The sequence below is a fragment of the Gopherus flavomarginatus genome, chromosome 3, assembly GCF_025201925.1.
Source record: "Gopherus flavomarginatus isolate rGopFla2 chromosome 3, rGopFla2.mat.asm, whole genome shotgun sequence".
Lineage (NCBI taxonomy): Eukaryota > Metazoa > Chordata > Testudines > Testudinidae > Gopherus > Gopherus flavomarginatus.
Window position 1 is genome coordinate 51293667 of NC_066619.1, and position 16035 is coordinate 51309701.

General features: G+C 40.8%; 1 protein-coding gene across 6 annotated transcripts in view; it reads right to left on the reverse strand.

Moving 5' to 3' along the window:
• The window catches only part of MCCC2 (methylcrotonyl-CoA carboxylase subunit 2), an 84981-nt gene that overhangs the window by 12862 nt on the left and 56084 nt on the right, over positions 1-16035 (reverse strand). For 3 of the 6 annotated variants that reach the window (XM_050945265.1, XM_050945266.1, XM_050945267.1), the window contains 5 exons: positions 15851-15923; positions 15528-15604; positions 8693-8759; positions 8309-8465; positions 7209-7323 (listed from right to left, as the gene is read on the reverse strand). In XM_050945265.1, the coding sequence (XP_050801222.1) occupies positions 7209-7323; positions 8309-8465; positions 8693-8759; positions 15528-15604; positions 15851-15923 (489 nt within the window). The remainder of the gene's footprint in view (positions 1-7208; positions 7324-8308; positions 8466-8692; positions 8760-15527; positions 15605-15850; positions 15924-16035) is intronic. The other 3 variants (XR_007773341.1, XR_007773339.1, XM_050945268.1) reach the window with 2 other exon arrangements.

Below are 16035 nucleotides of genomic sequence, written 5' to 3' on the forward strand. Positions count from 1 at the left end.
AGTTTAAACGTCTGACCAGAGGATGAAAATATCGTTTTTGTATCTCAGGTATATCATTTGTTTCATGGTGCATTTGTCAAGAAATTCTTCTTCAAAGTGGCCCATGAAGAGGGTGGGATATTGGAAAGCCATCCTAGTACCCATGGCTGTTCCCATGGTTTGGAGAAAGTGTTTGCTATTGAACATAAAATTGTGATGGGTAAGGATGAAATGGATGAGTTTGGATATGTGTTTGGAGTGGATACCTGAGGGTTGTCCATTGTCTTGCAAATATTTGAGGCAGGCAGCTATACCGTCATTCTGAGAGATGTTGGTGTATAGGGAAGTGACATCTATGGTGGAAAGGATGATGTTCTGAGGGAAGCTGCTAATGTTGCAGAGTTCGCGGAGGAAGTAATTTGTATCCTGGAGGAAACTGGCCCTTTAGGTGGTGGTTAGTTTAAGGATGGTTTATAAGAATCCCAATATTCCTTCAGTAAGAGTGCCGTGGCCTGATACAATGGGTCTGCCCGGGTGCCCTGGTCTGTGTATCTTGGGAAGCATGTAGAAGGTCCATGGGGTAGGTTCATGGGTGATGAGTTAACAGAGTTTCTCCTGGAGCTGTTTGGAGAAGGATTTGATGATATCCTTAAGTTGCTGGGTAAATTGTGGTGCAGGGTCTTCTCTGAGTTCTTTACAGTAGGTGATTTCAGACAGTTGTTGGTTGGCCTCATTAACGCAGCATCATGGTTGAAGACTACAATGGCATCCCCTTTGTCTGCTAGTTTGATCACTATCTGGTAGTTAGATTTCAGGGATTGAATGGTTAGCCTCTCGGCAATGGAAAGATTATGTTTATTAAGGATTTCACAGTCAATTTTTTTTCCTGAAATAATTAATGCAGTGATCAAGAGTGTGGTTTCATCTGCTCTGTAGTGTCCAGTCAGATGATTCTTTTTTCTTATGATTGTCGGAAGGGATGTGGTAATTGAGAGTGGTGTCGTCACTGTCGTGAAAGAGTTATTTGAGGCAGATACAGTGGAAGAATTCTTCTAGTTCTCCACATGTTAGTAGGATATCAGGTTCTGTAGTGGGGCAGAAGTACAGTCCCTTAGAGAGTAGAGATAATTCAGCTCCAGTGAGTGGTAGTCTTAATAAACTGATGAAGTTTGGGTGTTGTGTAGTGTCCATGTGTTGGGTACGGTGCCATGGTTTCTCCCAGAGTTGGTGTTCTGCGGGTCGTGGAGTAGTTGCAATTGGTTCCAATATTTATTTTTGTGTTGGATGGTTGTCACTGGGGGTGGGGTGAAGTCACAGTTGTCTGGATTTCTTGCATGATTTCCAGGTAACAGTCTTGGATTTTTTTCCTCGAGTGTGTCGTATGACTGTAGAGGCATTAATAGGCCACTCTACCTTGAATAGCCCCTTAGAATATGTGCTAACTACATATGCTAAAGAATCGGTTCCCCCTTTCCTGTAGCTGTGATGCTTGTACCTTTCCCAGACCTGAAGAAGAGCTGTGTGTAAGAACAGAAGAATGGCCATACTGGGTCAAACCAAAGGTCCATCTAGCCCAGTATCCTGTCTTCTGACAGTGGCCAATGCCAGGTGCCTCAGAGGGAATGAACAGAACAGGAAATCATCAAGTGATCCATCCTCTGTTTCCCATTCCCAGCTTCAGGTAAACAGAGGCTATGGACACCATCCCTGCCCATCCTGGCTAATAGCCACTGATGGACTTATCCTCCATGAACTTATCTAGTTCTCTTTTGAACCCTGTTACAGTCTTGGCCTTCACAACATCCTCTGGCAAGGAGTTCCACAGATTGACTGTGCGTTGTGTGAAAAAATACTTCCTTTTGTTTGTTTTAAACCTGCTGCCTATTAATTTCATTTGGTGACCCCTAGTCCTTTTGTTATGAGAAGGAGTAAATAACACTTCCTTATTTACTTTCTCCAAACCAGTCATGATTTTATAGACTTCTATCACCTCCCCCCTTAGTGCGGCTCAAAAGCTTGTTACTCTCACCAACAGAAGTTGATTCAATAAAAAACATTACCTCACTCACCTTATCTCTCTAATATCCTAGGACCGACACGGCTAGAATTATACTGCATAAACCATCTCCAGGCATTTTCCAACTTGCTCCACTCACAATTCTCAATTAAGTGTACCAAGTGACATGCATTAAAATTAAAACAGGCACCTTGACAATTTTGGGGAACAAAAGGATAAAACAACTCTATCCTAATGCATGTCAAAAAATTCTAACAAAATCTCCATTTTCAGTTGTGTATTGGTCATGTATTTAAGAGTTTTTAAGTGCTGTAATTTGAGATTAGCTATTTTAAAATTATTGAGGCTATTTTTTAAATGATAAATAGAGTAAAATAAACTAGGTTGTGGACTTCTCTTTCAGCTGAGATTCTGCTTTAAGCCACCTTTGCACCCTCCTAACCTTCGGCTGCTCCAGACACAATGTAATTTAAACAGCCCTGGGAGCCTAAAGTATGGCAACCTCCCCTACTGCAGTCCCAATATACCCCTGCTATCCCAGTGTGCTGCCTACACCAGAGCTTGTGAGGGGATGCTTGGAAGGCAGCCTTACAGCTGTCATCTGCAGTGCCTGTAGTGGGGAAATCCTCCCTCGGCCAATCCAGGTCTTTTAGTCTGTCACTGAAGACCTTTCACATGCTCTAAAGGGACTAGTAATGGAAGGAGGATCTCACACCCCCTTTTTAAAATTAAATATAAATATCAGGGTAAATTCTCAGCTGTCACAAATTGGAGTTTATTCCTCAACTTCCATTAATGGGACCATTCTTACATTTAAATTCTTTGATGGATCAGCTGAGAATCTGCAACAACATTATTTTTAAAGAAATAAAACAAATTTTGCAAGCCATTACTTTGAAAAGTAAACAAAACACACCCTGCTTATGTTAATATTTTGACCATTTATTTTTATATAGATTTGCTTCTGTCAATAAACAATATTTTATTTCTTTTGAGCCCAACACTGCTGGAGTTCACTGCCTGTGAAATTAAGGGTAAGGATGAACCCAGCCACTTCTAGAGAGACCTTAAGATGCACTTCTTTGGCCAGATGTTCCCAAATGACTGAGATCCTGATCCAACAAAGCATTTACGCATTTAGTTAACTTTAAGCACGTGAGCAGTTCCATTAAAGTCAATAGTCCAGATTCTCTGCTGGCCTGAGCCTCATGTAATCATTTGCACCAATGAAACTCAAGCACATGCTCAAATGCTTTGCTGAACTGGGGTACCTGTCCTGGTTTCCTAGCTGACCGATATACTATGGGGGAGAATGGTTTTTGATCTCTTACTGTCATCTTGATATTCTTAATTTCAGCTTTGTAAGGCAACTATAGAATTTGGCAGCAAATAAATGCTAATAAATACAAAGTTCTGGCTTTCCTTAACTATAACCACAAAAACATAAAATGACACTTATATCATGTTTCATGTGAGGTTCTGAAAACATTTTACAAGCTAACTTTAATTCAGTATCACATCTTCTCTTCATGGTATTATCTCTATTCTACAGATTGGGGAAAATGAGGCAAAGAGAGAGGAAGGGTGAATTTCACTCTACCCATATAGAGCCCAAGAATTCAGGCTATACGCAGTTGGAATGCTAAGCAGATGGGGAGATAAAATCCACAAGTCTCATTATCCTGATCATTATTCACAATAAAAAAACTCTGAGTATGAATATTACAATAAAAACACTTTAATGCAAAATATCAGTTTAATAAATAAGGAAAATGTACATAGCCAATGACAATGTCCATTTTCTGCTTCATTATTAATATTGAGTTTCTACATTTGATTCCAAACTATTCTGTAATAAACAGATCATTTCACATCTAAGGATGTATTCAGTTTCCATGGCAACTACAGGTATCTCCCATTTCATGTTAGTGATCAAGATGCCCTGACATAACCATAAGAAATATCATATAAAAACAGTCACAAGTGATGTTCTCAATTCCTTTGCCTATTAATTAAATCAAAATTATTGCAGGTTTATTTAAATACCACAAATTTCAAATGAAAATGGTGAAATCAGCCACTGCAAACGTAATTGGAAAAAGACACTTTGTGCTCTCAGATATTCCTCTAATCGCCCACATAGGGGGAATCTTCAAATGCTAAGCTCAGGCAGGGCTGAGGATCTGGCCCTAGGGCCCAAAGAGACAGAAAACCTGAAAAAAAATGTTTTTTCAAGTAACTGTCTCCTAAGTCAGTGGAAACAGGGCAAGCCACTTGCTGTATGGAAGATGCAAGCACTAGCACTTCATGAACACCCCCTGCTAGTCAAACCACTGAGCAGCATTAACAGAACCCTTAAACTGTTAAGTGTCAGATTCATAGACTCCAAAGCCAGACAGGCCCATTGTGATAATCTTGGCTGACTTCCTGTATAAATCAGGTCATAGAACTTCTCCAAAATAATCCCTGGAGCAGAGCTTTTAGAAAAACATCCTATCTTGATTTAAAAATTATCAGTGATGGAGAACCCACCACAACTCTAGGTAAATTGTTCCAATGGTTAATTACCTTCATTGTTAAAAATGCACACCTTATTTCCAGTCTGCATTTGTATAGCTTCAATTTTCAGCCATTAGATCGTATTCTACCTTTTGTCTGCTAGATAGAAAAGCCCATTATTAAATATTTGTTCCCTATGTAGGTACTTATGAACTGATCAAGTTACCCCTTAACGTTCTTTGTAAAGCTAGATAGACTGAGCTCTTTGAGTCTATCACCATAAGCATGTTTTCTAATCCTTTAATCATTCTTATGACTCGTCTCTGTTCCTTCTCCAATTTAACATCGTTCTTGAATTTTGGACACCAGAACTGGATACATAGTATTCCAGCAGTGGTTACAGCAGTGCTATATGCAAAGATAAAATAACTCTTCCATCCCTACTCAAGAATCCCGTTTATGCATTCCAGGATTGCATTAGCCCTTTTGGCCACAGCACTGCAGTGGGAGCTCACGTTTAGCTCATTATCCACCATAACCCTCAGATTTTTTTCAGTCACTACTTCCCAGGATAGAGTCCTCCATCCTGTAGCTATGGCCTACATACTTTGTTACTAAGTGCATACAATTACATTTAGCTATGTTAAAATGCAAGTTGTTTGCTTGAGTCTAGTTTACCAAGCAATCTAGATCACTCTGAATCAGAGACCTGTCCTTGTCATTAATTACCACACCCCCAATCTTCATGTCATCTGCAAACTTTATCAATAATGATTTTATGTTCTCTTCCAGGTCATATACAAAAATGTTAATAGCGTAGGCCAAGAACCAATCCCTGTGGGACCCCACTAGAAACATACCTGCTCAATGACCATTTCCCATTTACAATTACGTATTGAGACCTATCAGTTAGACAGCTTTTAATCCATTTAATGGGTCCCATGTTCTAGTTCTTTAATCAAAATGTTGTGTGACAGACTCTACCAGTTCAAAGGAAAGGTATTACAATGTGAGCAAGCTACAATGCAAGATTAGATGAGAATGATGGTACAAAAGGTAGACCGTGCCAAACCAACCTGATCTCCTTCTTTGAGAAGGTAACAGATTTCTTAGACAAAGGAAATGCGGTGGATCTAATTTACCTCGATTTTAGTAAGGCATCTGATACGGTTCCACATGGGAATTATTAGCTAAATTGGAAAAGATGGGGATCAGTAGGAAAATTGAAAGGTGGATAAGGAACTGGTTAAAGGGAAGACTACAATGGATCGTATTGAAAGGTGAACTGTCAGGCTGGAGGGAGGTTACTAGTGAATTTCCTCAGGGACTGGTTTTGGGACCAATCTTATTTAATCTTTTTATTACTGACCTTGGTACAAAAAGTGGGAATGTGCTAATAAAGTTTATGGATGACACAAAGCTGGGAGGTATTGCCAATAGAGAGAAGGACCGGGATATTATACAGGAAGATCTGGATGACCTGGTAAACTGGAGTAATAGTAATAGGATGAAATTTAATAGTGAAAAGTGCAAGGTCATGCATTTAGGGATTAATAACAAGAATTTTTGTTATAAGCTGGGGATGCATCATTTGGAAGTAACAGAGGAGGAGAAGGACCTCAGAGTATTGGTTGATCACAGGATGACTATGAGCCGCCAATGAGATATGGCCGTGAAAAAAACTAATGCAGTCTTGGGATGCATCAGGCAAGGTATGTCCAGTAAAGATAAGGAGGTGTTAGTACCATTATACAAGGCACTGGTGAGACCTCATCTGGAATACTGTGTGCAGTTCTGGTCTTCCATGTTTAAGAAGGATGAATTCAAACTGGAACTGGTACAGAGAACGGCTAATAGGATGATCCAAGGAATGGAAAAACTGTCTTATGAACAGAGACTCAAAGAGCTTGGCTTGTTTAGCCTAACCAAAAGAAGGCTGAGGGGAGATATGATTGCTCTTTATAAATATATCAGAGAGATAAATACCAGGGAGGGAGAGAAATTACTTAAAGTCGGTACCAATGTGGACACAAGAACAAATGAATATAAACTGGCAATCAGGAAGTTTAGTCTTGAAATTAGACAAAGGTTTCTAAACATCCGAGGTGTGAAATACTGGAACAAACTTCCAAGGGGAGCAGTGGGGGCAAAAGACATATCTGGCTTTAAGACTAAGTTTGATAAGTTTATGGAGGGGATGGTATGATGGGATAGCCTAATTTTGGCAATTAATTGATCTTTGACTATTAGCAGTAGATATGCCCAATGGGATCTAAGTTACTACAGAGAATTATTTCCCGGGTGTCTGGCTGGTGAGTCTTTCCCACATGCTCAGAGTTTAGCTGATCGCCATATTTGGGGTCAGGAAGGAATTTTCCTCCAGGGTGGATTGGTTTTTCGCGTTCCTCTGCAGCATGGGGCACGGGTCACTTGCTGGAGGATTCTCTGCACCTTGAAGTCTTTAAATCACAATTTGAAGACTTTAAATCACAATCAGTAGCTCAGATATAGGTTAGGGGTTTGATACATGAGTGGGTGGATGAGATTCTGTGGCCTGCATTGTGCAGGAGGTCAGACTAGATGATTATAATGGTCCCTTCTGACCTTAAAGTCTATGATTCAACCCATAATACCGGGGTAGGCCAAAAGTCTCTACTTTCATTCTGCATTTGCCTGGATCTTATTAGGGGTAAGCAGAAGACAGTGACAGTACCTGTTTCCCCTCCCTTGCTTTTTGGTCCTTAGCTACTGTGGCCAGGACAGTTGCAGCTTGTTCTCCTCCCATCACTGAGATGCGCGCGTTTGGCCACATATAAAGAAATCTTGGACTGAAAAAATACAACATTAAACAAACTTAAAACAAAACACAAAGATCAGTTTTTTACCAGAGAACTAAAAATACACTGTTGAGGTGAATAATTCTGTTATTTGTATTGATAGGGTTTATTTTAAAAGTGTAAATTGAGCTATAACAATACTCCATTATCAGAGGGGTAGCCGTGTTAGTCTGGATCTGTAAAAGCAGCAAAGAATCCTGTGGCACCTTATAGACTAACAGACGTTTTGGAGCATGAGCTTTCGAGGGTGAATACCCACTTCTTCAGATGCAATGCATACTCCATTGTTTGTAACATCATGTTATAGGGTTTGAAAAATATGCTCCACTGTTTCCAATTTTAAAGGCTCTAGTATCTCCATTTCTTAAACATTTCTCTTCCATCCTCCCACCCCGAAAACAAACAAAAAAGCACAGAAGACAGAACAAATAAACCTGCCACATGATTCTTTACTTTAGGTAACAACTGCAGCTTCAATAGAACCAGAGGCATTGATGCCATCAAAAACACTATTTGAATAGTGTGAACAGAGACTAAAAAACTAACCAATTTTTTGGGTGGATCCTATAAACATTACTCATTCAAACAGACCCCCTGCAGCCAATAGGACTTTCACACAAATAAGAACTACTTGTCCAGCCCACTATGTTTGCTGTGGGATGCACAAAAAACCGCAGCCATTTTTCATTTTTTAGCAATGGAGAAATAGTTTTGTTTTGTTTTTTAAAAGTTAGCTAATTATCTTCCTGAGAATTTCCTCCACCATAAAATTTTAAGAATAGTTAAGTTATGAGCCTAACAATCTCCACAAGGTCCTACAGCTATTATTTACTTCTGGTAGCACTCACTGCATGCAAGATGCTTTCTAAACAAAGGCAGCACAGTTTATGTCAGAGTTAAAATTAATTTTTGGGTAATGGGATTTGAAAGTCATATGAAACCTTTACTTCCTATTATAATCAGGAGTAATACTTACCTATATGCCCTTCCACACATACCATAGTTTCCAGCACCATAGGATCCTCCAATAATTACTGTTATTTTAGGTACACTGGCACAGGCTACAGCAGTTACCATCTTGGCTCCATCCTTTGCTATTCCTCCAGCTTCATAATCTCTACCAACCATGAAACCTAATACATTTTAAGATGAACAAGATCTTTCAGTTGCTAAATATTAGCTATGCAGCACTCACTCAAACAAAACCATATTATTATAAATCATTGATGGGAATGGGCGTATATGTTCAGACAAGCTGCTTTCTGACAATTGAGAGATACAGATAATATACACATAGATGCTGCCTCAATGCCTGAACCTGAATGATCCACAACAAAGCCTATTAGTCAGGTTTACTCACCTGTGATGTTCTGCAAAAACACAATGGGAATATTTCTTTGGCAACATAATTGAATAAAATGAGTTCCCTGCAAACAGAGTAAAGGTAAATTGTTAAGAGATGAATGAGTGAAGCAATATCTACAGTCACTCTGTTTGACGTTATTGTCACTCTACTTCCAATGGACATTTTGCCATAGGCTTCAAGTGGGAACATGGGCAGGCCCTGATTTGTCCCCTTTATCATAGGGGACACACTGGGGGCAGGACCTACTCCTCTTTCCACTAAAGTCAATAGCAAAACTTCCACTGACTTCAGTGGAAACAGGAGCCTCTGAATAATGTGCAGGTTCAAAGATAAAGTAACAACTAATACTGTATAATGGAAAATAAACAGATATAAACCACAGTTATGAGTGAAACCTCATTTTTACATTCCTTCTAGTGAAATCTACCCAAATCCTCAGTGCCTTACCTTTCTTATTCTTCCAAACTACTGCAGTATTCGATTTCTCCATCCTTTCTATGGAGCACAGAGGAAATTCTGTCTTTTTATTCTCTCTCTTCCTCCCTCTCCTCATTTCCTAACTAAGGGCTATTTTACCTAATGAAGAAATGGCAGCAGATTCCTCTGCAATCAGTTACACTCTAGTAATTGCTGCCATTAGAGGTGGGGTTAATTTAAAGAACAGATGCAGCAAACAGCGGGTAACAAAAGTAAGGCTATATCTACAGTAGCACTTTTGTTGGTAAAATTTTTGTCAGCTAGAAGTGTGAAAAAAACCACACCCCTGACTGACATATGTGCTGGTGTGAACAGTGCTGTGTCATACAGTGGTTACACAGGTAACCTTGCAGCGGCTCAACTGCAGCAGTACAAGGGTGCTGCTGTAAGGTCTGTAGTGCAGACATAGCCTAAGGCAACAAGACCAATGCTGCTGTATAGAAAGCCATTAACAGCCTGAGGTCACTGCTCCTTGCAGTTCCAGGGAGGCAGGGCAGCCTGAGGAAAGACTCCAGGATAACCTCAGCAGCAAAGGCAGTTTGGGGCTGCAGTCAAGAATTTGAGAAACTACAAAACTTTTTCTTAATTTTACTGGCTTTGTCCACTAATGTTTTGTTTTGCACATTAAACAACTGTGCCTAAACCATCTTTGGCAAACCTACCCGGAGTCATGCAGCATTTGAGAATTTTTCCATCCCCATCTGCCCCACTCTAGCACTTCCAAAGGCCTGGTTGTTGCGAGGTGGGTGATGCAGGGTGCAGGTACAAAAACATTTTATTGTATTAAGTTTGGAGGAATCCCATGCAATTGATTGAACCTGAATGCTGACTGAAATGCTGACTGACTTGGAGAGGAGGTCAGGAGGACAAAGAACCCCACTAGCTCATTGAGCATAGCCAAGATCAGTGAGGCAAGGCAAAAATGCAGAGTATTTACAAAGCATCAGAGTAGTGAGATAGTCCACAAGATTATTTATGCCTGTGAGTCATTGCCAAGGATATTTTAGGCTTCACACTTTCAGCTTATTACATATAGTTACTTTTATCACATGTGAAGATAAAAAGAGCATGTTTTACATTCTTAGGTAAACCACAAAAAAATAACCAACAAGCTGAAATGGCTTTGCCACATATTAGGCGGGTGAGGGGAAAACCTTAATTCTGTAACACAAAATCTATTCTGTGATAACAGTGAAAAGTAACAAAGCATGTGGTCATACTGATACTGAAAAATGTAAATTTGACACAAATGAAAGACTTAGCTTTTCAGTCAATATTACATATTTTTCCTTCATTTAAAAACTTTATTTATTCTCTGCTAATAGAGCTTAAATTAATGACCAATCTTTCAGACTATAAACCTAAGAGGTGCACCACAGCAACGGAAAAAACCCTGACCTGTTCACAATACTCAAATAACCCCTAGTTACTAGCAAAGAGGGGAAAACTGATAATACACATAGAAACACTAAAAAGACTAGTGATCACTATGAAGAAAAGCCACAGTAGGCAAGGTCTGCCATTTTAAATAGGTCTGTATAGTTTTGGAACGGTTAAAAATAGGGTGTGCTTTCTTCATTACATTATCAGGTTATGGCCATTACAGAAGATAAATCATATGTTATACAGACTAAGCTAAAAATCAGGTAAGGGTCTCATTTATTAAAAAAAAAAAAAAATAGAGCAGAGCAACAGTTCTGCTATAGTTAAGGTTAAAACCAGCTTTCCGTTTGCAGTTTGATTGTTCTAAATACTCTAATCTGTATAGTTAATCAGATTGCCTTGAAATTTGGTGCGCCTCATGGGGACGCAGGGTACAGACAGTGATCCAAATTTGGGGCCATTTGAAAAAGGGATTCCCAAGATACTGCCCCTAGAGGGAAAAAAAAACAGCTTTTCTTAAAGTTGACATGTTCTGGCAACATTTTTTGCTCACATACAGAGACCAAACCAGGGCTCAGATCATCACATCAGAATCTCAGATGCTTGAGAGTTACCTCAACAGAATGCATGGCACCCACCTTCCCTTTGGGGGAAATCAAATTAAAACATTTTTTTAAACAGAGTTTGCTTCTCCAGTTAGGCACTTTAAGGGCATGTTTTCACATACAGCACTAAAGCTACACCACTGTGGGGCTTTTGTGAAGACCCTACTGCACCAACAAAAGAACTCTCATCAGCCTAATTAATCCACCTCCCTGAAAGACAGTAGCTATGTCAGTGGGAGAAGCCCTCCAGTTGACAAAGTGCTGTCTACATGGGGGCGGGGGAGAAGGGAGTTAGGTGGGTATAAGTAGGTTGCTCAAGGATGTGGATTTTCACACCCCTGAGTGGTGTAGTTATACTGACATAGGTTTGTAGTGTAGACCTGGCCTAAGGTTTATGCACCCCATGGATTACACTGAGAATATACAGAGTGAAGTGCTAACTGTCCATAAAACTATCTCTATGTCACAGGATCTGGATGGCTTCAAGGACACATTATGGTTACCAATTCTGAGCAACACTCTAGTCACTGTGAGCAAAAACTCAACCTAGGGCAGAAATCCAAAATTAACCCCCCCCCCAAAAATAAAAACAGGCATATTGCTCCAATCTGTCTTTGACAACGGGGAATTTTTATTCTGAGGAAAGTCCCTCTCCGCGCCTTGCTTTGTGAGCTAGGATCTGAGCGTTCCTACCCCTTCATGGTCTCTGAGCCCAGCTCTCTGTCCCCATGTGTGCGCCAGGATGAGGGGAAGTCGTTAACTTCCCTTTCCTGCTCCCCTCCCCATGTGAGTATGGTTCTGCAGGGCCCCTGCCTTTCTAGGGGCGTGAGCCCCTCTCCCTATACCTCTCTGAGGTGAGCCAGGATCTGGGGAAGCCCTGCCTTCTGGGTGGCGAGCTTAGAACAGGCATGCTTGGGTCATGCACCAAGAACACACTGCTGAGACAAGCTGAGGAGTGAGGAGCGAAGAATGGGTATCAGAAACTCTCCAGCACTTGGTGGAGGGGAGCACTCATTGACATGAAAGGAGCAATTCACATGTCTCAGAGCTATTGTTTCAGGCTGTACTAATCTCCGTTAGGTATTCTCTTTCATCTGAGAACATCTCATTGAGACAGATGGGCCACTGAACACCTCTGAAGCTGCTATGCTGCTGATGGATGCATAGAGGCTCTCTCTTATAGTCTCCTCCTAATTTCATACAATATTATAACGGAGCACCAGCGCGGCCCTCACTATGGTTGGGAAGTCCTTCTTGTTAAAAGGATTACTCTTCTTAATGCTCTAAAATACATGTGCTTGCACAGATTGTCTTAAAATTTGCTATGCCTCATGGTACTGTAGGAATAGCAATCCACATGTGGGGTCATTGAGCAAGGTGTTCCCAAAATACCGTCACAAGGGGAAAAAAATAGTATTTCATTAAGTTCACAGATTCTAGCAACTCTGAAATTTGAAACGCACCCTGGGCAGAAATCTGAGAATGAACTATGAACAATTGTGAAAAAGCTGCCTCTGTCCAAGTGGGGGAGGGTCGGGGTGGGGGAGTGTTGTTGGTATCTTTGTTTGGGAGGGAGGGTTTAGAAATGTAATCTGAATACAGCAGAATATTCACAAGATGCTGCAACTATTTTTAAAAGAAAACAAAATACACATGTGAATGTTCACGACGGGGGGAGAGGTGATTAGGGCTTCAAAAAAGTTTTGGGTCTGCAGCAAGGAATGGGGGTACTATGGAGATGGGATAAGTGGGAATGGGTGGTTGGGCAAGGAAGAGGGTTTAGGGGACTCAGGTGAAAGGGAAGGGGTAGCACAGGAAGTTGTGGGTTTAGGAATGGGGGGGGCGGTCAGCTCTGAAGTCTTCCCTTCTGTATGTGCACTGGGATCTGGGAGAGCCCGATCCCTGACCACTGTGTGTTCTGGGATCTTGGGGACCTTACTAATCTTGGGGTGGGGTGTCTCAGTGGCCATACATAGCCCATGAAACTTGAACATTTACTCATGAGGCTGCTGTGGATTTTTTGAAAACTGGTATTTCTCAGGACCAGGGCCAGCTCCAGGCACCAGTGAAGGAAGCACTGGAGCAGAAGGTGCCTGGAAGGTGCCTGGAGCGGCCAATAGAAAGGGGTGGCACTCCATCGGTTACTGGGGTGGCACGTCCAGGTCTTTGGCAGCACTTCGGCGGCAGCTCAAGTGTTCCACTTTAGTCTTCAGTGGCAGCTCAAGTGTTCCACTTTAGTCTTCAGCAGGCAGGTTCTTTGCTCCATCTCTTCCTCTTTGGCGACACTTCAGCGGCAGCTTAATCGGGTTTGGTTTTTTTCCCTTCACTGATTGGGGCAGCAAAAAAGCTGGAAACGGCCCTGCTCAGGACCTTGCTCATATCATTATGATTGCTCCTTCACCATTCAGTACTTCACTCCTTCACCATTCAGTACACTCACTACACCTCACATAGTTAAAGCAGCCGAAGTGAATGCAGATAATTCTCAGCAGCTATTGCCAGCTCCAGAGGGCAGAATAGAGGTTGCATGGACATTTACCTTAAGTCTTTATTTTCCTGCTTTTCAGAAGTCTGATTTGTGCTGAATTTGATGTTCTGGAAGGTCACCTGTTACTAGGCAACCGTAACTCTGTGTTAATTAAGTTTTCTGCCATTTAACAGGAGAATATGAGTTGGACAAGTCTGATGACAGAAGTGGCTGAGAGTTACCACCAAGTTTCATGGGAAGACTCTGAACACTATCATTCCATTGTTCTGAACATGTACTTTATCTGGAGGTTGGAGGTTGATAAACTACTCATAGTGCCAGATACGATGGCATAAATAATAAGAAGAAAGAGAGAAAAAATACTCCCTTGCTTTCTTGTTGATAGGAAAGCTTTTGCAATACTGATCACCAGAGAATACTGACAGTATAAAAGGGTAATGAGGTCTTTACAAGCTGCAGAAAACAAATGTCACCAGAAAATGGTCTTATTTATTGCAATCCTTAAAGTTCAAAGTATTCTCCATTACGTGCAGTTCAACTTTGTGCCTTGTTTCATGCCACCTATGAGCCAAGCAAAATCTTTTCCCTTCTTCAACTTTCTCTCAAAGACTCTCTCTTTCCCCCAGTCATCCTGCACTACCTTCCTCACTAGTTCTGTGAGGATTTCACCAAAAGAGACCAGGATATAGGATAACTATTGCCCTTCTTCCCGCAAAATAGAAATTCAGTTTGGCCTTGTTACTAGTTTCTTTAAAGAATCCAGAATCCCATATTTAAGTAAGACAGCACTTGGCCAGTAGCCACCTTCTCACCTAAAGAGCCTCTCTGTTCCCTGATCCTTGTGTAACAGCGCTGACATATTCAGAACATTGTACTGGAGTAACACTTTTGTTTTTAAAAAAAGGAGCAAAAATACATTGTACCGAGGTTGTAAAGAAGATATAAGGATGTATATCAGAGACTGGCAACCTTTGACATGTGGCCCACCAGGGTAAGCACCGTGGTGGGCCGGGCTGGTTTGTTTACCTGCCCCGTCCACAGGTTCGGCTGATCACGGCTTCCACTGGCCACAGTTTGCCATCCCAGGCCAATGGGGGCTACAGGAAGAGGCGCAGGGCGAGGGATGTGCTGGCCGCCGCTTCCCACCATCCCCATCGGCCTGGAGCGGCGAACCGCAGCCAGTGGGAGCCGTGATCGGCCAAACCTCCAGACGTGGCAGGTAAACAAACTGGCCTGGCCCACCAGGGTGCTTACCCTGGTAGGCTGCGTGCCAAAGGTTGACGATCCCTGATGTATATTATATCTTTATTAGTTAGTTTATTTCAGGAGTTACCAAGGAGAAGTATGAAAAGCAAACCTATTGTAAGCCAACAAATTGGATACCAGAATAAGAAATAAGAGTACACTAGAAATTTTGACTGGGACCAAATTCTTAGCAATCACTAGAAAAATTATGATTTACTGTAACATTTCAATTTTAAAGTTTAGAATTTCATCTAACAATTACTTTTTAAAGCATTTGTATTGACTTTCCTGTAACAGTTGGAGGTTTTAGAATTTATTACTTCAACTGTGTCATATTCATACAGCTTTGATTGCTCTTCTTGTAACTATACTTTCCTGTTACCATGTCTGCCTCTTATCTGAAACAGTTATGGTAACACCGTCTTTTATAAAATAAAGTCAATTACTTTCAAAGTCCATCAAGGAATTTTGGTCATTTCATGTTCACATCGGATACCCACATAGACTAGTCCATCAGTTATTACAAAAAAAGGCTATTTTTCCTCTTGGAAATTCTGGTTCAATAGTTGAGTTCTCAGTAACGATGTTCAATTAAAATTTGAAAAGAGGCTCAACAACACATTAAACTTGCCTTCTTTGCTGACTCAGAGAAGAGAACTCCATTGTTTCCAATAATTCCTACTGGGTAACCAAATAGTCTAGCAAATCCTGAACAGGGGAAAAAGAAAAACAACAAAAAGTTACAAATTTTCAGGTACTTTGATTTCACTATAAAAATGCAGAGTTAATACCGTTTTCTTGAGCAATGATGTGTCTCTTGAGGAAATTTTTTTTATTATTATTAAATAATTTTAAAGCTCAGCACAATGGGTGAGCCAAACAAAATGATGCCACCTGTAAAACTGGGAGAAATATTTACAGAATAATTTAAATATATATATATGTTTTAAATACCTGTGATTAAGGTATCCCCGTACAAGGCTTTGAATTCATCAAATTTACTTCCATCTACAATTCTAGCAATGACCTTAAGGGGGGGAAAAAAGAGGAAAATTAGGCTCCCCTCCTTATTTTAGTTTGCACTGAAATTTGCTTAGTAAGACAGGGTGCACTTTGAAATTTAACTTCCCGTCATTTAT